Genomic DNA, 24,368 nt, shown 5'->3' on the forward strand with positions numbered 1-24,368 from the left:
AAGAAGGGATGCCAATAACGTGAGAGTGACCCAAACAGGGAAGCGCAGGAGAGCCCAAAGGATGAAGGGGAATGAAGTCTGCCATGTTCAGGTTTTTCATAAACAGGTGCTCCAGAAAAGCAAGCGGGATATGAATATTGCAACTATAAAGTATTTCCTAAGTATTACAACATGGGATAGCCCAGCTGAAATAAAACACTGTAAATTTGAAAAGTTTCTTCCTCTCCCCAACCCAACCTAATCTAAAGGACAACTTGGATCCTTAAGAATCCTTAAAAAACCTTGGACACGACTAACATTCTCTAAAGACAACCAAAGCAGCATGGAAGTTGCTGTTTTGTTTCAGTGCCTCCTTACACAAGCTGTATCAAGTTGAGGTTTAAAATTAAATAGCATTATTCTATCATCACTTGAAAAGCCAGAAACAGAGGAAAAACTATGAAAAAACTCAGATTTTCCACGACCTTTTAAGAAGTCAGCAGGGACAAATACATTTCTGGCTGAAAATCAGTAACAAAACCTGGTTTTCATTTTCTCACAACGAACTGAAGTTTGACCCTACACCTACAGGATGAATACAGGGGAAATGCTTGAATTTCATTTGTGGTACAGTGTGACACCTTACACTTTACACACATGCTGCTACTTTAAGTGCATTATTTTATCAGATGAAGTCTTCAACAACAATACTAGTTTAAGAGAATTCCCACCTCCTCACTACTTGATCCTCTCCCAAATAATACCGTGTCATCCCTTCAGATGCTCCAGTTCAGTTACTGTATAACCATGCCTAAAACACATCACCAGAACAATCCAACTTGGAGGGGGGAAAAAAGACAAAAAAGAAAAAAAAGCCAGTTGAATCCTCCAAACCAGTACAGTCCTACTGCACAGAACAGCTGTCTAACATACACAGAGACATAGCTTTCTGTGATGTGAAGATATGGACAAGTAGTGGGAATACCTTAAGCTAAAGGTTTGCACATTTATGGCACAGCCTGAATTGGAATATGAAGAAACTTGGGGGAAGTAGCATGGAGTATCTGAAGACCATGAAAGAAGGCAAAGATAGATATGCTAAAGAAAAAGCTGTGTAAAGAACACTTCATATGTGTGACTGACTATATGGCCCTTTTTCACACTTACTTTTGAGATAGAGAAGCGAGGTAAACAGAGATTGCAAAGGGTGACACAAGTCAATGAAATAAAAAGGCTTCAATAAAAACTAGGCAAAAGCTTTTTTAAAGAGAAAATTACATTCTCCAGTTCCATTTCCTTTAGAAAACAGCAAATGCATATTTGCAGACGTAATTTCCATTATAGTAGTAACTGAAAACTGTGAAGACAACTAACAGAAGATTCCCTATTTGTATTAATGGCACCTATTTCAGTCACTAACTAGACCAAGCAGCAGATCTTCCCAATTAAGAAAATTTATAAATATTTATACATATAAATACACATGTACAAATATAGATATTTATACATTCCTCCTCTTTTCTGGTCTTGGGTATTATCTCTCTCCTACACTACATACTCTTATTCCTAACAAAAACAAACTCAAAATTTGTTCCAGATAACTTTGAAGACAAGCGGTTTCTCCTCCCTCTGGTCCCTGAATTCCAAAATCGTCATAAAGAAAACTACACTGGCCATCAATTTAACTCCTTCCTAAGTATTCTATTTTTATAACATTTCCATTTGGATACTCAATAATTTATTTGCATTTTATTAACAAGAGATTACCTTATCAATGGCTGATGCAGAGCAACCAAAGAAGCATGGACTATAATTGATACGACAGAAAGGTGGAAGTAATCAAACATAACATTGACATAGTGATGAAGGCCCCGGTGTAAATTAAAGTGCAACTTTAAAGTTCGGCTACTAATTGGCTGTAGTGTGCTCAGGTCATCTGGTCTAAAAAGAAATTAAAACAAAACAGCATACAATTAGAACCATCATATTTAATGTGCAAGTTATTAGTTAACTGATGCAGACAGCAATTTAGCATATGTCTATACTTTGGAATGCAATGACATCTCCCCCAGGAAAAACAATATAGAAAAAAATCAGAAAGAAACAAACCAGTTATGGAATCTTAACAGACTTCAGCGCTGGATTTCTTTTTTACCCTCATATATGTCTAATATGAACACACTACATCTATATATAACACAGATTTAATCAGTTTAAAAAGTTAACATATATTGTTGCTTTAATAAGATCTTCTATATTTAAACTTACGAATAGTCTGTATCTGTGAAGTGTAGATCCAATGTTAGCAGAAAATTCATTTCATTAAGAGACTCCTCAATCTAAAAAGAAATTGTAGAAGCATGAAATCTTTTCAGGTCTGTTATTTAGACTAATCCAAATGGTACATAACGAAGACTTAATTATCTGAGTATAGTAAAGTTGAGTGGCAGATTACCTTCCTCTCATCTAACAGCATTTTTATTTTGAAAATCATCACATCGTTCACAGAAACTTCCTCATTTTTGTAAAGAATCTGAAACGTTTTACTGCAAACTACATTGTCATGGATTGAAGCAGGAAAGGCAAGATCTGCACCTGTAAAGAGAAGCAAGTATTAATATAATTGGCCTAGAAGCTGGAAACCCCAGAGCAGCTAATAAGTGGAACTATTGCTCCTATTAGTTTCATGACCACTATTAAAACTGTAACATCAACAATTTCAGCAGTTTCCATTTCAGTCAGCAACTGCTGGTGTTTGAAGGAGTGCATTTTGTTTCGAAGAAATACTGTACCAATATTTTTAATGTAATTTGCTTTTAATGTAAGTTCTAGACTGAAGAATTTTTGCTTTGTTCCAAATTGGAGTAAGACATTCCAGGCATCAAAAATTCTAATAAAATTCTTGAAATCTGTCTTGTTTCATCCAGTATTCATGTTGATTTGCAAGGTTTAACCACACTGAGAACCCTTAATTACCTACAGATGAGGCAAAGAGATTAAATGACACATACCACTCCGCTGAATTAATCAAGAACAGAGGTGGTTCGTTCTTTCTTTCCAGATCTTTGCATACTACTCTGGCCAGACCAGTTTCCAAGTTTATCACCTGAACCTTGTATTTCCCATTCAATACAAACACTTCTGCTTTCAGTCCAGAGGCTGCTCATCAAAAAGAGTTCAGAAAAGTGTGATAAATGGTTGGGGAATCCTTTGCCAAAAAAAGATTAAAAGACTTGTAGAAGAAATGAGAAAGGGAATGGTTTAAAACAGTTATTAAGGAAGTATTTAGCATAATAGCAAGAGGTTATCACACAGGAAATACCATGACAGGCACTATCCTGTGAAACAACACATAAAAGAAGATGGAACTTGGGAGAATAAAAGTAACAGAAATACCAACACTTTCCTATCACTCCTCTACAAGCATGCTCAATAACTTTAACCTCTTCCAGAACACAAAGCCTTAGAAATTGTGTAAATGGAGTTGCAAAACTTTTTTTTTTTTTTAAATTCTTTTGGTTCTTCTTAATAAATTACTTGAAAGGAATCCACAAAAGAAAAAGAAATATCTGCAAAGTTTGCACTTCACAGATTTGGGGTCTACAGGCTTCTGACAGAAAATCACTGCAGCTGGCAAATATTCCCACTCTACAATTTTCATAACATCTTAGTTCAACTTCCCTTCAGAAACTAGAAAAAAGTGAAAATACTGGGTTTTGCTGAAGTGCCTTCATACATATCATCAATTTAGGTGTCCTGGACAAAATGCTTACAAAGGCTGAATTATTAAAGAGTAATTCTCCTATATGAAACACCACTTTCAGTTTATAGCCATCCGTGTCATCTGTTACAGGTGAAGGGCAGAGCGGGTATGGTTTCACATGACACGTAATGTGATATAACTGTGAAGCTTCAGCAAAAGGGATCTCCCACTCCAGTCTGATACAAAAGAAGTAACAGAGACACGTGGCCGAGGTCCCACTTCCTGTGCGGTGTCCAACTCTGAGTTGCAGCCCTCAGTTCTGCTGACTTCAGTGTAATGTGAAACGGCACCCTCAGAAGCGAGAGAGAGGAGTCGAAGAGGAAAAGCTGATGCCAGAACAGGCTGAGCCACATCTACGTGGGGAGCAAGGTCTCACAAATGTGAAGTCAGCAAGGGAGAACTACTGTTTTTTAAGTCAACTGCGCACTGACTGGCCAGGACTATTTCTAGGCTTCCATCCACACAAAAAGCCATCTCAGCTACGGAGGGAAAAAGGAGTGGGGAATTAATTTATTCTTGCATCGTAAAAATGGACATCTCATTCCTAACTTGCTCTTTTTTTTCTCCCTTTCTTTTTTTTCCTGAAAATCAGCCATGAGTTTCTGATAGAAGGAAGAACAGCCTCAAATCTGAAACAACCTCATACAGGCTAGAATTACGTGTTTTTCTTTTAACTTTCTAGAACATTGTTAAATCTCCCTTCAAATTACAAGAATGCCAGGAGACGTTCACAAGGCTGGAGCTAAAGCGCGTAGCTTGCCATCATCACATCTGTAATGACACTCGTCCTGGGTCCCGAGCAATTCTAGTGAACCACTAAAGAACATGGGAAATAGAAATGGAAGAAAACTGGATTTAAATTACCACGGGACCTCATGAAGAGCTGGGAAGGGCTGGGCAAGGCGTGGAAGGAGATGTAAAGGAACAGGAAGAAGGGAAAACTGAGACTTTATATTTGACTTGGGGAAATAAAAGGAAGAGATAGATCAAACAGTCTGTGGGAGAGGGGAGAGCATGTAGCTAAGGTAGGGAAACTGCAGGTGACTTGTGCAGAGGCCAGGGAGAGCCAGGAGTAGGCAAAATGACTAGGACTTGAGTGGGAAAACTGTGATGCTGTCAAAGGGATTTAGTTCAACTTCCCTTCAGAAACTAGAAAAAAGTGAAAATACTGGGTTTTGCTGAAGTGCCTTCATACATATCATCAATTTAGGTGTCCTGGACAAAATGCTTACAAAGGCTGAATTATTAAAGAGTAATTCTCCTATATGAAACGCCACTTTCAGTTTATAGCCATCCGTGTCATCTGTTACAGGTGAAGGGCAGAGCGGGTAAAAAAGATTTAGAGCAGGTAAGTATGAGGAAGAACAAGAGATAGATAGAAAAGTATAGGAAGAAGCACCTGACCAACACAGGACATCACTCTCAAGAGTGAGAGCTGTGGGCTCCTGTCCAGCCTCCTCTGGTCAAGAGGCAACAGACACTTTCAGATAGTGGGTCAACCCTCTTAGTGCTAGTCCACAGGTAGCGTAATAGTGGTTATTTTCTACAAATGACGGCAGCTTCAGTAACTGGCATCAGGTATTCCACCACCCTGAGCAGGAGGGCATGAGTTAGAGCTACAGCATGCATCTCTGCTAAGTTAAGCAAGCAGCTGAAACGAATGGAAGGCAGAGGTCCTCAGCAAGACCAAGCACGATCATGTCCACAAGAAGGACAATCTAACACCCTTTCATTGACCAGTTTGTACTGTTCTCTCTGCTTTGCTGTGGCACAAACATTATCAGCAACTACCTGATAAACCAAACTGAGACTGATCAAAAAAGGACCCCAGTTTTTGGGTCTGGAGGGGTTTGGTTTTTTGTGAAACAGCTGCTTGTCAGCTGAATGAGTTCCCCAATTGAGTACCCAGGCCAGATCAGACACTTCTGTCAACAGAGCACAGAGCAATATGAAGGTAAGGAGGAGTGGCCAGGGGAATCACGGGCTGAATTTTTTTTCTTTTTTTTTTTTTTTGGACAGCACTACTGCTCTAAATTCACATCAAATTGCAGTCTTACTGTTTACCTTCTTTATGCCTAGTAATGAGAGACAAAGGAGCTAACACATCACAATTCACTAAGAAGATAGCAGCTTTCTGAAAAAAATAACTGAAGACCATTCTAAAATACACCATGAAATGGAAAAACTTTTTTTTCAGCAATATTAAACATACCATTAAGTGGCACTATTAAAAAAAAGTATTGTTTACTAAAGGATCAGTTTAGCAGAGCTAAATTCCCTAAATCACACTAAACTTTGCCTTTGAAGTGGAGTCATCTTTTTTTTTATTTATTGAACACAAATACAAGAAATATTCAGGAAGCATGATTAAAATTCAGTATCCACATTGTTGCTCTACTCAGAGTTACTTCTAAAACAGCCTCAAAAATTCAGGTTTCAGTAATCTCCTATCACATTTTCTTAGACTGTAGTAGGTTTTTCTTCCTTGCAATTCCAAGAATTCCACCCAACATTTGAAAACTTAAATGATTTTTTGCTTTTCACATTTTTACAGCATGCTGCGGTGTGGGTTTCACAGAATTAGGAGAGCACTAATAGGTTTCTCTGGGTTCAGTTTGCCTGGACAAAGAAATCAAAAGTGAGTGTGAGGTTAAAAAAAAAGAAAAAAAGATAAGGGAGTGGGTAATTCTGTTCAAGAGGTTAAATCAATTTTCAACTTTGCCACCAGACAGCAAGAGAGCAACTTTGAAAACAGCAAGACTGGATCCTTTCAGAGTCTTTGGTAAAACATGTGCTTAGCAATCTGTATTAAGAGTGTATCTGAAGTTCTCCACTACTTTGACAACATCTACTTAAATGTGGTCTGCCCTTATTTATCTTTGTCTGCATCATGGAGAAGACCAAGAAGATCAGTGGAAAAAACAGACGACACTAATAGAAAGGCACCACCATGTCTTGCTACCAGCAAAGGGAATTAACAGAGGAAAAACAGTAACACAAATTCTGCAATCAACTTTTAAGTCTCATTGCTAAGAACAAGCTACTTTTTCAGCAGGTCATCGTGAAACAACTTACGTTTTTATTGTGTTAATAACGAAATTAAAAACACTTTTACATTAGTTATAACAATGTAAGACAAAAAGCATGCTCCCTTAATTAGCAAGGCAAGATAACGATCTCATTTACTAAAAGTTTTTGCACTTACCAGTTGCATGTAACAAGCTAGCTTCTAATTTGTGTGGAATTCTTGGAGGAATTTTCATAGATGCACGAATCTGGTAAAAGCTAAAGCAAAAGACAGTGATTTGCAACACATGCAGTAGAGCACATCTCATTTACCATACACAGATACATACAATGACAAAGGCAGGAATGGAGAGCAGGAAGGAGGAACAGGGCAAGGAAGTCTATGAAGCTTAAAACTGTCTTAGTTTGACTATTCATCCTGTTGGGTCTTTTTTTCCTTAATCATTAGCCAGAGCAGCAGCCAAACATGAATAAAAGAAGGAAGCCTCAACACAGAGCTAGTCTTTCCATGCCCCACAGTGTTGGGGCAAATATTTATGGAGATACATGGTAAACTACACTGGAGAAGTGATACGAATGAAAAATCAGGATTGTCAGTTACACTACAACAATCTCATGAGGATCTACCATGTAGCATTATCCACAGGACTGCTATAGACAGTTCTGCTGCTCAAGGAGCTATTCGTGAAACAGCAACATGCTCCCCCTCTGCCCCCAGGATCCCCAGAAAACACACTGCTTACCAGACCCTCTCTACATTGCTTGTGGCCACCTGATATTACAAAGTGCAAATAAAGGGGCACACTAGACAAAATATGACAGTGTTAAGACATAGTACTATTGCCTTTATGCTATCAAAGGCAGGAACTGCAGGCTTAAAGCCTAAAATTAAAAAAAAAAAAAAAAAAAAAACCCAAAAACCACACAACACAAAAGTCTTTGTTTTCTGGGTCTCTGCCCCCATGTTTAAACAGTTTTTAATCCTGTTCAGCTCCATACTGTTTCCAACTTTGACTTTCAACTATGAAATCCCTAATTGTCACCCATACTACTTTTATGGAAGTCTTTACATGACACAAGCACCCATAAATACACTTAGATGACACGTTCTCTCCATCTCATCCCATTTCACATCATTTATTTTTGTCTGAAGGGTTTAGCTTCAGCTCCTCAGTGAGCTGACATGACCTACCACAGAGCCCCACAAACACTAACACCAACAACAGGGAGGGAGCAACAACATTCACAAGTAGAGAGTAGGAAGACAAAACCACCTTTTTAGGCAGAAGCATGGTCTAAAATGCCCTTATGAGTATGCAATTTACCCTTTGTATTCCACTCAGGGCGTACACCCACTCAGTCTTATGACTCATTTTCATCATCCCCACTATCCAAATCCAAACTACTCTAATCTACTGCATTGTTCTGATTTTGGCTTCTAACACTTCAACTAAAGCTGACCATCCAAGACTTCACTAGCAACTGACACAACTGTGTACGAGCCTACCAATCAACCAATAAAAAAATTCTGAATTTAATCCTTCCACAAAATTTAAAAGTCAACTTTAGTCTGGTCAAAACTGTATGTCAAAGAATACTTTATACCAGAAGTCACTTAATGAACAAGTGATATTGCTAGAGATGACAGCAAAATGATTCCCACCTTTTAAAAATCAAATAAAACTTAACCTATTGCATACTAATAATTATGTATTTTGGTTTTAGAAACTCACAGATCAAACGTGATTCCATATACACTTCACTGATTCATAAACAGTAAATGAATTAATTTTGTATTGGATTAAAAATAAAAATTAAGCTTTCACTGTCATGTTCTCTGAGAGTGTAAAGAATTGAGGAGATTAAGAGAGCCCTCTCAACATTAAGCCAGGAGGATGCAATCTAGTACACTGATGTACTCCTTTTCTCTGGGTCAGATGCGACTTCCATCATTCAATTAGTTATTCATTTCACCTGCACTGAGGACACATGATACATAATAATGTATAATAGCCTCAGCAAGGAGATACTTTCCACCAGACCCAGGTTCACAGTATCATTTCTGGATCCACAGTAAACATTTCTCAACACCCTGACACTCCACCACTACAAGCTGCATCTTCCCATGATCCAAATCACCAACCCGTCATGGCAGAGCATACTGCTTGTTACTTCAGGTATTAAGAAAAGAATGCAGTATCATTGGTATGGTTTATATTAAATATTATGTCTCAGTAGTTCAGACACATGCAGATATTTTACTTCATCTCACCCTAACCTTCTACCAAACTGGGTCACTTTATTAGACTAAAATATCCAAAATCTGCATCATTCTCAGTTCATGTTTAGAACCACATGGCAGCTCTACAGAGCATAAATTTAACTAAGGCTTAACAACTTTACCAAATGTGGATAGATCAATGAATTAGGACTGTAACAAGGTAAAATGAAAGGCAAACGCAAAATAAAAACTGCACACCAAACAGAAAAAAGGTGCAATGTGATATTGCCATTACTTAATGCAATAGGACTTGTTTGCCTTAAAGATGCTATTAAGTGACTGTTTACAATCTGGGCTTCAAAGAAAGCAGTCAATAGAATTGTTCATGCTTAGAATGTAATTTGTGAAATGAAAGGCTGTTAGGACATCCTTCCTTCTCCTATTATTAATTGCTAGCAATTAATCAAAAGCAGATTATTCTACCCTTTATCCTGTAAACGCTTTACCTGCCCAATATATTTTAATTTGGGTTAATGGGGAGATGAAGGTGTATTGTTTGCTTGTTTGAGACAGGTGGCTTTGATCTTCAGCAGATATATACTTTAAGCAGTTTCTAACATAAAATGTTCACCTGTTAATCTGAATAATAAAATCCTGTAGGAGTTCAGCTCAGGGCAAATATGTAAACATTAATTCAGAATCTTGTGCCTAGATCTTTGAAACAATTATTTAACTGCATCAGGATATTTAAATATGAAAAACAACCTCCTACACAGCATTTACCCAAATTATTCACTGCCATTCATCTTTAAATGCCGTATATATTAAGGTTCTATCCGCAAATGAAGAGTTATGATACTGAAACAGGTTACTTTATTCACAAAGGAATTACATCTGTAATACACAACATAAGGAAATGCTTTCTAAAGTTAAGATATTCCTCATTTGACAGTAAATTTTAAAAGAAATTTCAAAAAAAATGCATCAAGCTTCATCACTCTCTTCCCCCCAAGCCCTGCCTTCCTCATCTTCCTTCCATCTCTGGTCCAACTCATTAATAAATCTGTGTTGCGATGCTTCCTTTTCTATTTAAAAAAAAAACAAAATAAAACCAAGTCACTTTCAACTATTTCCCAGCTGTACCATAAGCACTGCTTAGTTCTCATATACACAACAACTGACCCATAAACCTGATCTATTCATCTGCTTGGGCCTCCACATAACAACATGGACTTGTTACTCGCCTATCGCATTCAATTATCCCAAATATCCTTAAAATACTCTGTAAATAAGATCTGAATACACTCAACTCTCCATTATCTGACATAGCAAGAGAGTGAATGTACCCTGGGTAATGGAAAATCCCAGACAATTCTACAGAACATGCTGCTGATGGTATAGCAAATGTGCCCAAACAGATGAAGTAGCTTGGGTCTACCAAAGCTTTCAAACCCCACCCCAGCGTCTTCCAAGAGGTGGCATGTGCAGACCTAATAAAGCAGTTACAGGCTTAGTACTACAACTTTTCAGAGGGTATAACAGTTTGGGTCCATCACTGTGTCTATACTAAAACGCATTCCTGAAGCCCACAGGAATGTAGAAGACAGTACAAACATTTCAGTGGCATGGCCTGTGCTAAAGCAAAGTCAGTAAGATTCACATGCCCAACCTTGGTACAGCACATTTTCTCTGGCACACACGGGTAGTCCCAGAAACATGACAGAGGAATACTCAAAGTGACCCTGCACCACTTTGGCTCCTTCTCAAGTCCTGACTCTGATGGCAACCTGGAAAAAGGCCTTACTGATAATTGAGACAGGGGCTCTATGTTAATTTCAATAATTAGGTAAAACTGTTTTCCAGAGCAGAAATATCAAAAAAAGAAAACAGATCAAGCTTTGCAATTACCACTAAGATTCCAGAAAAGTGCTGGGGTTCTCAAAGCTTAGACTAGCAATGATTTTTCTGTGAATAATTTAAAAAATTCTGTGTTATAACCTGTCCCTTAGTCTCTCTTTTGACTGCATTAAATGAGGAAAACACCATTTTCAGATTATTGAAGGTTGCAATTTTCAGATAACAAAGAGCTTGGAAATACTTTGACAAAGTTGCTTTAAAACTACTCTCCCTGTTCTGAAGAAAAGAATCAACGGTATTCAGAAAGGTGCTATACTGTAAGAATGCACATTAATCACCTGTGAAAACAGTAGCATCCATCAGCGTAAGGACCTTTTGCTACCTTTTGCTCCATTAGCTGAAGCAGGATAGCTGAGTATTTCACTAAACAGAATAAAACAACAGAAATATCACCAAGAACTGTAATTTACAATATGATGAAAAAATGCACTAAAAAATGGATCAGAACCAAGAACCCGATATGCAGTAGTTGCTAAATTACCCTGATAGATTATGCCGTGTTCTTTAGAACCACCAACTGATAATTCAGCAAGATGCATCTGGATCATCTTTGATGATACAACTGCTGTTTGGCATACAACAGCAGCTAATGAAGTAGTCTTAACGTGAGTCACTACAGTATGGGCAGCGCAGGGAACAGATCTGGGATGAAGAGCAGACTGACAGTTGGATGAAGGTCTGACACCACACAAAGACAAGATTTTGAGTGAGTCTTTAGCACCATTTTGTCAAGACAATGAGCAGCGTACAACTGCTGGAACTTCATGTTGCTGATGTGAGAGTGATTTGAAGGACAGTCTCCAAAGGGAGACTGAGCAACTGAGACTTAAGGATACTTAAGCATTGGAACAGATTGTCCAGATAAGTTGTGGAATCTCCACCCATGGAGTCTTTCAAGACCTGAGAGGACAGAGCTCCAAGCAACACGGTTTGGATCGAGTCCTGATGCTGCTTTCAGCATGAGGGTGGGCTATATGACATGCTACTATCCCTTCCACCCTGAATCAGTCTGTGATCCCAGAGACTAAAGGAAACCTACAAAACAGGGTTCAGCAATGTACAACATGGTGACCAAAAGGCAACACAGCATGAAGTGCCTATGGTTGGGAGCTGGTACACAAAACAAGTTGGAGAGACATCTGTGAATAGAGCATATTCCAGCTCCTGGCTTTCCCGAGTCTAAACTCAGGAAGACATTCCTGCATGTACACAGGCAAGATACTTCCCAACAGCTGATTTGCTTGCTTCTCTGAAAGGCAGCATCTTAAGAGTCCCTATTAAATTTCCAATGTCACAGACTTGAGGAAACAAAAGACAATCTACAACACTGCCTCCCAAAATTTGCCAACCTCTCCTTCTCTAAATGCTTCTAGAATTTGCCTGTACTTATCTTGGCCACAGACATGAGGCTGAGGATGAACACCAGATTTCCTGCTCTGGTCGCACTGCTTAAAAGCTTTGTCCTGAAACAGTTCCACAACCATCCCCCAGGAGGTACCTTTGCATTTGCTTCACATTGTGCCAGTCAGCCTAGATATTTGAGATGTTTAGTGAGACAGCATACACAAGTAAAGCCGAAGTCACCAATGAAGAGCTCATAAGTATCCAGGACATTTCTTCCAACCCTGGTCTATGCAGTCTTTCTTCAGTAAATAAATGTGTGTACTTAGTGATGTCCATTTATCTCATTTGGTCCTCAGTATAACCATATGCAAATCCATAATCATGCTATTAAAAGGTTCAAGGATATCTGGAGCTTAGTGTCCTTACTACAGACCTTGTAGGAAAAGGTCTTCTGAAAAAGGTAGTTAGAATTACTGCTCTCCTATAGACAGAGGAGACCTCTGCTGTCCATCCTGTATGAAGGATGTATGTCCATCCTGTATGAAGGATCTTTTCCACCAAGCTGCATTAAAATCATGATGATTCAAAATCTGACATGTGCTAGAAAATGCTTTCCCACACAGGAAAATTGACAGGTTTCTTTTTTCTCTGGGATCATCATTTAGATGGGCATAAGTAATTTTTTTTTCATCACATTTGTTGAAAAACATAATTTGTAATCTGAGCAAGAAGTATGTTTAGTAATAACTGGAATGTATCTTCCTACCAACAAAAAAGGAAATGTAGGAAGTAATGGTTATTTGACTTTTTAGTGCTCTCACATGGAACCACAGGCAGTAATGTGTGCCAATGCAGTCATAAAGGACAATCATTATAAAAAAAATATCATATAGAAAAAAAAAAGTGTATGCGCTTTTACAGAGATAGCTGCATGAGCGTTTACTTGAAAAACTACTTATTTTGCCAGCTAAAGTACATTCCAAGGGAAACATGTGTCCTGAAAGAACTTCATAAAACAATTCATCATTCAGGTGAAACATTTTTGCAGTTCCTCTCGCCAGAAGCGTGCATGGCGGAGTCCAACCTTTCCTCTTCCACGAATCCCAGCGTGCTTACTGCACACTTAAATGCACTCAGTCACGGTAACAAGAGCAAGCATTGAACATCATGGACTGCAAAATTCACATGCACATTGGGTCACCTGCCGCACAGCTTCTAAATTTATCAGTTCACCAAACAAAGGAACAGCTATGACCCTGCATATGCAAAACCTCGGGAGACCTCTTGGGATCTACTGAATGCAAGGCCCCACCAAAAACACACTCTCCACTGCAGACCACCACTAAGACTTCTCTCCTTTTCCCAAGGTGACAGAGCAGTGGCTCAGGCAAGCATGCTTCATCTGGCACACGGGAAAATGGAGCTGGGGATGCAGCACTGCTTTCTAAATACAGAACGTGGCACTGAAATGAGGAACTGCGAGAAAAATGGACAGAGGAGAGTCTCTTGAGGAACAGGCAGCTTTGGAGGCAGCGACGTCATCACAATGGCTGTGTCAGACTGACCCTGGCAGAGCTGTGTCTCCTACAGATCACACCTCTTCCCACAGAAGCAAACCTGCACCAACACAAACTCCTGCTGCGGTGAGAGGTTTAGTCAGCAAAATATTGAAAGAATCCAACAAAGAGAGAGAATGTTATTTTACTTCTGTTCAACTTCCCTCTCTCCTACAAGCTAAGCCCCTTGCTACTACAGAGACCCTACATCACTAATTCTCTCATGGATTTATAAAAATCCATCTTAAAAGCATTAAGTTATTTAGCATTTCACACAGTCAGTCACAAGCCTATATTGACAAATGCCAGCATACATGCATTTTTCAAGGCAATCTGAGTGTGCTTCTGATGTTTACAGCATTTCAAATGATCTTGTAACACAAATACTCTATTTTAAATATTACCAGAAATTCATCAGAATTATTCAGTAACCTCATAGGTATTCTGCAAAAAGGCAATCCCTTCTATGAAAAATCCAGGTATTTCACAGCTGACTAACATATTTTTATTAAGATACATAAAACAAAGGGCAAACTTACAGGAAATAGATAAAAGGTTCCCATTTATTTGAAAGCAAGTTTCCTTGAAAATGAATTTCTTTTTAAAAGTACCTCACATGTCTATGGCACACATTATTTCTGAAAATTAAAATATATATAAACAAAACGGTTATTAGACCAAAACCTTGATGAAAATTATTTGGGCGCCTAATACCTCAAATAAGTCACAGCAGCTTGTTATGAAACAGGATTAAGTCCATAAAACAGGAGAGAGGAGAAAGTAAATGCAGCTGGGGATTTTGCCTTATTATTACAAAAGCCTCTTCTCCATGTTCTTACCACAGCCACATTCAGGCAGAATTCCTGCAGTGGTTATGAACATTTATTTAAAAACTTGCAAGGGGAATACTCTCAAATAAGTACTGCTTTTTTAAAGAGCCATATAAAAATACAATACTAGATTATCTCTTATTTAATCAAATAAATCTTAACTTATATTAGTCTATGTTTATCATTTTAGTTCCTCTTTTATTTCCTGTTATTACTGAAGGGAACAAGAAAGAAATCATACTAAATTACCTTGCATCTTTAAATTATAACAGCTCCATGAAGCTTATCTTGTACTTGTACTGGTGGATGAAAAGCTGGACATAAGCCAGCAATGTGTGCTCACAGCCCAGAAGGCCAACCATATCCTGGGCTGCAAAAGCAGCGTGGCCAGCAGGTCGAGGGAGGTGATTCTGCCCCTCTACTCTGCTCTCATGAGACCCCACCTGGAGTACTGCGTCCAGCTCTGGAGCCCCCAGCGCAAGAACGACATGGACCTGTTGGACCAGGTCCAGAGGAGGGCCACAAAAGTGATCAGAGGGATGGAGCACCTCTCCTGTGAAGAAAGGCTGAGAGAGTTGGGGCTGTTCAGCCTGGAGAAGAGAAGGCTCAAGGGAAACCTTATTACAGCCTTTCAGTACTTAAAGGGGGCTTATAAGAAAGATGGGGACAAACTTTTTAGCAGGGCCTGCAGTGATAGAGCAAGGGGTAGTGGTTTTAAGCTAAAAGATTCAGACTAGATATAAGGAATCCATTTTTTACTATGAGGCTGCTGAAACACTGGAACAGGTTGCCCAGAGAGGTGGTAGATGTTCCGTCCGTGGAAACATTCAAGGTCAGGCTGGATGTGGCTCTGAGCAACCTGATCTAGTGGAAGATGTCCCTGCTGACTGCCCAAGGGTTGCCCTAGATGACCTTTAAAGGTCCCTTCCAACCCAAACTATTCTATAATTCTATGATCTTCAGGTTTAATGATTTCCCATATTCCATTATAAGACAACTTTCTAACTCCATTTATTTAGCTTGAAAGTATTTTTCATTTGACTTTTTGATTCAGCATACTAGCCTCACAAATGACATATCACAAGTGTTTACCCACTGAGTGGCTTGAACACTTTGGTTTTCTGGGGACAAAGGTATGGGATGTCGGGTTTTCCTGGTAACCAGGGTCACAATTCCAAAGTTCCACCCCTTGCCAACAGGCAGCAGTTTCTACTCAGACACATCATAACATGTTAATTCTGAAATCAAGGTTTAGCAAACACAACAGATGGGAGACCAGAAGACAAGTCTGACAACTCATTTTCTGGCATTTACAGGTCCTTCAAATTTTTTAAGTTCTGCAGCTGTGCAATTCTGTTCCTCTCATCTGTCAGTAACAAAGTATACAAGCCTGGCAGCTTATTTTTATGAAAGACAATCTCTGTTTTAATAGCAAGTACATCCTACATTTAACCAGAAATGGAAATTCAGGTACCACAAAGAAAACTGTCGCAAAAAAACATTACAAAAAAGCCCATGTGAATTGCTGTGTCTTACGCAACATACATCAAATAAAGGTCATCACTATTATCCCTTACCAACATCTTCACCTTTTCCCCTGTAGAACGCTACGTCATTCAAGTAAGTCACATTAGCTCCTCTAGTTCAATTTTTTAAATTGGATCACTATAGTTTCAAATATAACATACTGCTCTGAGATGTTATTAGGACACTAAGAAGAAAACCAGTCTTTCAGAATCAGAAGAATCTATCTTTTTTCCTTCAAGCAAGGCACAGTTTCATGATTCATTTCAGTCAGCTTAAGACAGTGCTGCCATCAGTAGGAGCAATTTGCACTCCAAACCCCCTTTTACATGTTTTTGCTCTTCCTCAAACAAGTTTTGATGTTCCAGCAACTGTATGGTAAATCAAATCAACATGCTCATCCACCTGGAAAGGGAAAAAAAGAATCCAGTAGGGACTATTACACATGGCAGGACCACACAGCCAGGGGAGAAAGCGGGACTATTCCCTTCAGTGACATGACACGGGGTTTGGTCAGGTTGAGCTACTGGTGGGACCCCATGCTCAGAAATAATGTGAAAGTGTACTGCCACTTGCTGTAAATTATTTTTTTCCTCACTTCAAGAGTGTCAACTCTAAGAAGATTGAGAGAAGCAGACCTGCTCATTGTATACTCTATTTATGCATTCATTATAAACATAATTCTTAAGGAATAATCTCAGAGAATATTACCAGAACAATACTAGAAGCAAGCTATGAAAAGTTAGCAGAAGTCAAGATCTGTTTCTCTAAATTCCAAAATTCACATTCTTACTAAGATGATCCTAAAAGCTCATGAATATCAACGAGTAAGGGGAGCATTCAAGATTTGAAAGCAAGAGATTCCCACACACACCACTTCTTACCCCTTCATGAAAATGAAAAAGTTGCTGTTCTTGGATAGATTTTTTATTTTTGCCACAGTAGAGCCACCTCCTACAGCAAAAGTACCTTCGGTCTCCTAACACCTATCCCACCTAGTACACAGCAGCAAATACACCCTTAGAAGAACGAAGTTAAAAATCCAAACTCACAAGAGTTAACCTTCTGATACCAGTTTAAATAAACTAAACAAATTACACGGGCACAAACAGACTAAGTAGCCAAACCTCCTCTTCTGCCAGGTTCCACGAGCTGGATACCCTGAAGACACACAGTGCCCACTAAACCTGTTCAACAAGTCTAAAAAACTAAACAAGCAAACAAACAAACAAAAAATTGTTTTTCTAACATCTACATTTTGTCAAAGGCTTTTATTTTGAGAAAACTGTGATGAGCATTGCAGAAAATTTCAGACAGTATCCAAAATAATTTGAAATAAATTGCATGTAGGAATGTATTCAGGAAAGGTAGGAAACAAAAGACTGCTGAAGGGAAGGCAAAATGACTACAAGATGAAAATTGAGAAGGGAAGAACAGTATGATGGGGAAAAGGGAAAAAGCACATAGAAGAAGCACTAACCACAATAACAGGATTGAAGTGCGGAGATGATCATCAAAGTGATACTACGATTTACTGTATGTGTCCACTGAGGAGCCTCAGTCGTTCCACAGGCATGGGTATCTGAATCCTTGTGTTCCCCTTACAAGGCTGGCCTCCCTCCACTGCTCCCTGTAAGCAGGGATCTGCAAAACCCACTGAAGAATAATCCAAGTTCTCCTTGTGGCGTTAGAAACTGGGGGGTCTCTGCAAACTTGTTGTCATCTCCTCCTTCCTCCTTTCAGAAATAAGCAATGGAAAGGGACTTGGCATTCTGGGGGGATTAGGGCCCCTTCCCCAGCAAGTATCAGGGGTGGGTCCCTCTGTCCTCTGCAGTTGTCTGAGTCCTTCTCTTTGTTGCTCATGCAAGCTGGCACCTGAGAAATCCTATGCCCCGCACCCCGCCCATAATAACAAAATACCAAGAATAACGTCTTGAAAATTACACTATGCTTTTACAATTTAAGGATTTTTGCAAGAAATCAAGCTCAAAGAGTTCTGTTCTCCCCTTTTCCTCTGCCTTGTCCTCCCACACACTCACTCCTGCCCCTCTGCTGCAATATATTGCCCCTCTCAATTACACCAATGCACTACTTGCAGGGCAATGCTGCAAATTGGACCAATGCAGCAGCTCAACAGCAGGCTGCTACAGCAGCTCAGCCAGCACAACGGATAGGGCAGTGCACTGAAATGGCACAAAGCAGCCAGCTCAAGGAAGGCGGAAACTCTGCAAACTGGCATTGCCAGGCAAGCTCTGTATCTCTACATGAGAGCTTAGGGAAATTAAAACTGACATACCTGACGTCTGTCATAACTCTGTATCCTAGGGGCAGGGATGCCAACTGAGATGAATGCAGAAGTTCAGAGGTTTTGTTTCAAAACAAACTAATCTCTGGGCTGCTCTCAATCAGCAGGTCATACTGACATAACGGCCTCTCCTGTTCAAGAGATGTCTTCCTAACATGGAGGTCGGAACTTTTACAGACATTTCTCTCAGGAAGCAGTCCAGGATTACAGTTAAACCAGCCCAAAAGCTAGCTGGGTGACAGAAGTAGGGATCCCATTCCTTCTGCGTATTTTAAACACCTTCTGCACCAGCACTGACAGAATATCTGATCCTGATGTGGGCCAGGGAGATAAACTGGCAAAACCAGAATCATATTCTGTGTTTTTTTTATTTTTGTGCTGGCTTACCATTTTCAGCTGACCAGCTATGCAGTAGAAGAGCATTACTGCAGACACACAGGAAGCACCAGAAGCAGGATCACCCTGTTCAGGCAGCTGTTATCCAGCAGATCTCCATAGGTGAAACATCTACACCCTTAGCCCAGTGTTCCTGCCAGCTTAACCCACCCTCTGACTACACTGCGCTGCCAAAAGCAAGCCCACCTGATTGACCACAGAACTGCATGACTGCAAGAGCAAACAAAACAGGAGATGACCATGCATATCATAACCTTTTGGCAGACACATGCAGTTGTACTGGCTCAAGCTAACTACAAATCCACAGACGAGATCACTGTTTCACAACAGATTCAAGTTCATGGTGCTACCACTGGGCCATGCTGGGTGTGCTTTCTCACCCTCTTTCTCCACCAAAACCAGTGCTCAGGCTGTTAGTTCACAACCATCCGTATCAAAGAAACTGGCACAGGTGAAAAATACAACTTTTTTTTTCCCCCTAGTCTGATCGCTTCCAATAGCCTGAAAGTTACTTCTGGCATTAAACCCACGTGAAAATACACAATGAGTAGCAGCAGAGGTCTTGATCATTTAGTGTACGGTATTCACCATCTTTTTGGAGAAACATTTTCAAAGTAATTTTAAAACTTTGTGGAGAAACAAAGTTAGTTATAGATAAGAATGAACATGATACTCCAGTCTGGAGCGTCTCTAACCCTTTGGAGGTATCTTGAGCTTCTTTCCCAACTGCCAACACAAGTCAGAATCTGGGAAAGGGAGAACAAGTGGAGGGGGATGAAGTAAGGTAAAAAAAATCCAAAAATCTGACAAGTTACTTTATATGGAGTACAGTAATTGGCAGGAGATCTAAGGAGTAAAAGAGGAAGATACTTTGGAGAGAGCACCTGATTGAAGCGGAGGCAGCAAGTCTGAGTTTGGTGGTGGGACTGAGCCTGGTTCCGTATTTAGATAAAGCTATATGCTCTCTGAAGTACGTGATGATCCAATAAACTGCCGTTTGTGATTACAGATACAGGTATACATAAAGGTATGATTAGATGTACGTGTAGCAGAAGAGACACAAAAAGACACCGTGCCAGGAATTTCTGTCGTATCACGAGGCAGTCAAGACTTTGGAACACAGAATGAGCATCTTTCTCTCTCCTTTCCTTCAGATAGCTACAGACAGCAAACTTACTTCAAGAACTAACATAATCACCTTTCTGCTGTAACTATTATGTGTATTAACCAAGCACATATAAACAGGGCACAACACTTCGGAATGACAGATTTTTCTCTGGTTTTTACTACCATCACACAGGGACAGGTCTGAACTGTAAGCCTACACAGAAGCTACGTGCTTCTGCACAGAAGAGTGCTAACCCATGAAAGTTTCAAAATTAGCAATTTTAATGACTAAACATGTATCTAATGCAAAGTTAGAACTGCTACTGCTGTCACATGCCGTTCCGGAACACTGAACTCAGTAAAACTCAGATTTAGAAAAAGAAGGTACATACTCAAGAAACCATTACTCTGCTGCCTTCAGCTAACACCTACTCCCACTCTACCTCCATACGACACAGAGAAGCTAGCTATATTGTTCTACAGATTAAAAAAAAATAGGCCTTCTCCAGAGACAATCCTTTTATACTCAATACTGTCTTATACCGTCATTTACTCCCTCACTAAACGAAACTCACTGATCGTGTTTCTGCTGACAGTCTTCATGGTAAGGCATGCTGATATACAATCTTTACTTTGCAACATGAAATGGTACCTAGTCTTACATACACAAGATGTATCTTTCTTTGATTGCGTAAAAAAGAAGGAATTACATCGACCCCACAAATACAGTCCTCAAAGGAGGGCAAATTACACAACCCATTATCACAATTACATATAACCTTGCTGTCACACAACATAGCTGTGCTGTCAGGCTCCAGCAATACGTTAAGATGGCGTAAGTACACACCTGAGTTTTTTATTTTTTTGTTCTTAAAAAATGTAATTTTGCCAAATTCAATGCCTGGAGGGTATGGGATGCCATTAGGCAGTTTTAATTCTGAGTTGACAAAATATTTTCAATTGCAAAATAACAATTTCAATTGCAAAAGTTACAAAGTTTAAAATTTCCAAAAGTACTACATGGGTCTAAGAGCTAAAATCTGAACAAAATTCAGGTGATTTGAAATTTGTACCCAGTATCTGAGAAGTCTAGAATATGCAATGAGTACTCATCAATACGTGACAAAATTTAAGGCGTATTTTTTGAACCGATATAGGGAGATGGAACAAAAAAAACCCAACACACCTAAGTTTTTATAAAACATACCCCCAAGACAACTACAATTACCAACTGTTAGCTATGTCTCTATGAATAATGATTGAAGAAACAAGCACCTGTACCATCATCTTTACACGTCAGAGTATGTACCTAAAACAGGTAGCTTCAGGCATCTGATTTAGTTTCTTACGTTGGAGGCTAGTCTTCTGGAATTAACACGGGGGGAGTGGGGGAGAGGATTCTCTAGGCTTCAGAGTAGAAGCCCAATTTACAATGGCTTTAAGTGACCCCTAGATAAGCTTCCCTGTGTGGCTAGAAGCCTTGTAACACAGGCATTGTACTTGGATATCCGAAGACAAGCAGTACAACCTCCCCACGTCTTCAGTTCCACTCACATAGCTAAGGCAGCGTATACATCAAAAGCCTGCTCAGCTCACTCAAAGGAAGCAGTACTCCATTTTCCACTTTTCCAACTCCTATTCTCAACAAACACAAGGCTTTTTATTTTAAAAAACAAGATTCTGAAGTACCATCTTATGGTACTTCAAATTGTTACTGCTCTTTGGGACCAGACCATGTCACTTGTCTGTCAGACATCCTGCATCAGAAGGGCTAATGGGATATTTGATGATATTAACTTTTAACTTCTGAAGCAATACCAACTTAAAATACGATTTCCCCGCTGCTCATTCCCAGTCTTGCCTCAGAGCAGGCAGGACCTGTGTGTGCGCATCCACTGCTGAACTAGAATCACAAACAGATCCACTTTTAAAAAATAAAACCAAAAGAAAAGTATTTGCAATACTTTTCCTAGGCAGACTATTCCCTTGAGTTTACAGCCCAGCCCTCCAAATCTTAAACCCATATTACTGCTATCTGTATTATTCTAAAACTGTAAGTTGAAGAACAGAGCTCATCTTGCAACTGTTAGACAAATTTGACAGCTTTCTTCTCCCTTTGTAAAGACTGTATTACATTAAGTAAAGATCACAGTACAATACTTCTGAAGATAAGCTACATGTCAGAAGGCAATTCACAACACTTCTTTCCAGAAAGCTATGTCACACAGAAATGTAGTTTGAAAGTAAAAGCATGTCTGGTCTGTATGAATTAAAAAGAAAACAGATGAGCCTGAATGTTCCTTGTCCATCAAGAGTTCGTTATTTCATCATATGCTAACACCACAAAACATCAGCAGAGGCTACTTCTTTATTTAAGGACAAAACCTTTTCATTCCCGATGTAGCCAGGAGAAAGTGCTCCTACAGAGAGTGTACTCTTCAAATTTTAATTTCCTGTTAATATATTATAAAACTAATGTAGACAACTCACTGGATCCAGAAAAAAATACAACTTTTCATATACTGCATTATTTCTCATGAAATTACTGTTTAATCATAGTAGGATTCATTAAAATTCATACTCTGACTCAGTGTATTTTCTTCTACGCTATATTAACCAACCACACACCTGGAAGCATAAAATGTCAATGCTGCTCAGACACATGGGTAAGTATCTGCACATGGAAAAAACATAAATCTATGAAACACAAGAATACCACAAGGCTATATTTCCAGTAGTCTCTGAAGCTTAAATTCCTTTGAATTTCAATGGGATTTAGGTTCACAAGTAACTTAGTGCTACTGAAATCCTACCAAAAAGCCTAATTTCAGATATGATACACCTCCAAAAATGTGTGTTATATGAGAATCTGCTAAAGTCTCTTCTGTGGAAGGTATTTAGCATTCTTCCTGAATCGGTTAACCAGTATTTACAAAGCAAAAACACTTTAAAAAGCGTGACAGACTTGCATTACTAACGTAAATTCCTGATGTGCTTTTGCAAGAATCTTTTAACCCAAAAGAAAGTCATGTAACAGATAACTAGATACACTGAGCGCAAACATAAACCTGCAGCTATAACAGAGCTACTGTTAACACTTTATTTTATTTGCACCATTCAGTGTCTACTTGGGTTAACAACAAATTTACACTTAGCTGAAATAATCATTACCAAGTTCTGTTTCTGAAACCCACAGTGAAACAGCAGATACTCTACTTCACAAAGACACAGAACAACCCTTCCTGAACTAGATGAGAAGCGGGGAGCCACACATGCAGACAAGTCTTGTGTATTAGAACGAAGTGTCTGCTCTGTGTATTTCTCCTCCAGTTAGAATAGTAACAGTTATGTAAAAGTAAAGAAAGTAAAGTGGGCTTTAAAGGGTCAGTTAGAAGAGTAACATGGTTATAACAGTGAGTCCGTCAGAGGACCCTTCAGGTAAATTTGATCTTGAGTGAAATACTATGAGAAATTTTGACTGAGTCTGCACTACTGATTGGTTTAGATCAGCAGAGTGGTTTTGAGGCACTTTTCCCAATGATCCCAGTTTGCTGCATGCTGGAGTTCACCAAGAGCTTCCCACATATATAATCTAGATGTCTCCTGGAGAAAGCTAAACCACAGGCTCTGATCCACATGTCACAAAATGCATTTCAACCCCAGGGGGGGCCGGGGGGCAAAAAGGTCTGAATGAATCACTGGTATGAACAACTTCACAATACACTCACGATGCAAAACATCTGGTCCAGCAGACGAGATTAAATCTAGTCTGAAGTAACCCTGGCACCACGTAGATATAGGGACATCAACACTGCTTCTAGTAATTCATTCTTAAAGTACCAAATTAAGTGTTAGTGTAAACACAGTCATAAGTGCTTCTGGCAATAGTGTCACTACAGATACAGATCCAAGAAAACATGCTACAGTTCGATGCAATAGCTGGCAGATTTCTTCAAATAGTTATAAAACCAGGAGGAGATAATGGTTTTGACTGGGTACTGGGATATGAGGACTCTACAGAAAGCGGTGGGGGTGGGGAATGGGACACAAATTCAAATGACCAAACCAATTCAGTTCATATTTAATAAAAGAGGCAAAAGACTGACTTCCAAAAATACATCAAGGTGAACACTCAAACTGATAGTGTCATTCAAAGCACAGGACAAAGCTGTTAAGAAAAACAACTAAAAACTGATCAGAACAAAATTTAGGCTGGAAATTATGAAGTCTCCAATAATGAAGAGAGGGCGAATCTGGACTCATTCTCCAACCAAACAGCTTGGATAAAAATCTACTAAGTTTTAAGAAGGAGCTTGACCAGCTTGATCCAATTACTTGCAATAGCCAACATTTTATTTTACACAATTCAGAAGGTCATTATGCTTCTAACACCATGAGA

The 24,368-nt window shown here is 39.2% G+C and overlaps 1 protein-coding gene across 7 annotated transcripts in view; it reads right to left on the reverse strand.

Annotated features, from left to right (window-relative positions):
- Window positions 1–24,368, reverse strand: part of FAM135A (family with sequence similarity 135 member A) — a 71,282-nt gene that overhangs the window by 44,708 nt on the left and 2,206 nt on the right. For 6 of the 7 annotated variants that reach the window (XM_075707077.1, XM_009483942.2, XM_075707080.1 and 3 more), the window contains exons 2-5: window positions 6,948–7,027; window positions 2,435–2,574; window positions 2,248–2,318; window positions 1,747–1,920 (exon numbers count right to left, since the gene is read on the reverse strand). In XM_075707077.1, the coding sequence (XP_075563192.1) occupies window positions 1,747–1,920; window positions 2,248–2,318; window positions 2,435–2,574; window positions 6,948–7,027 (465 nt within the window). The remainder of the gene's footprint in view (window positions 1–1,746; window positions 1,921–2,247; window positions 2,319–2,434; window positions 2,575–6,947; window positions 7,028–24,368) is intronic. The other variant, XM_009483944.2, reaches the window with a different exon arrangement.

The sequence above is a fragment of the Pelecanus crispus genome, chromosome 3 (genome assembly GCF_030463565.1).
Source record: "Pelecanus crispus isolate bPelCri1 chromosome 3, bPelCri1.pri, whole genome shotgun sequence".
NCBI classification, from domain to species: Eukaryota; Metazoa; Chordata; class Aves; order Pelecaniformes; family Pelecanidae; genus Pelecanus; species Pelecanus crispus.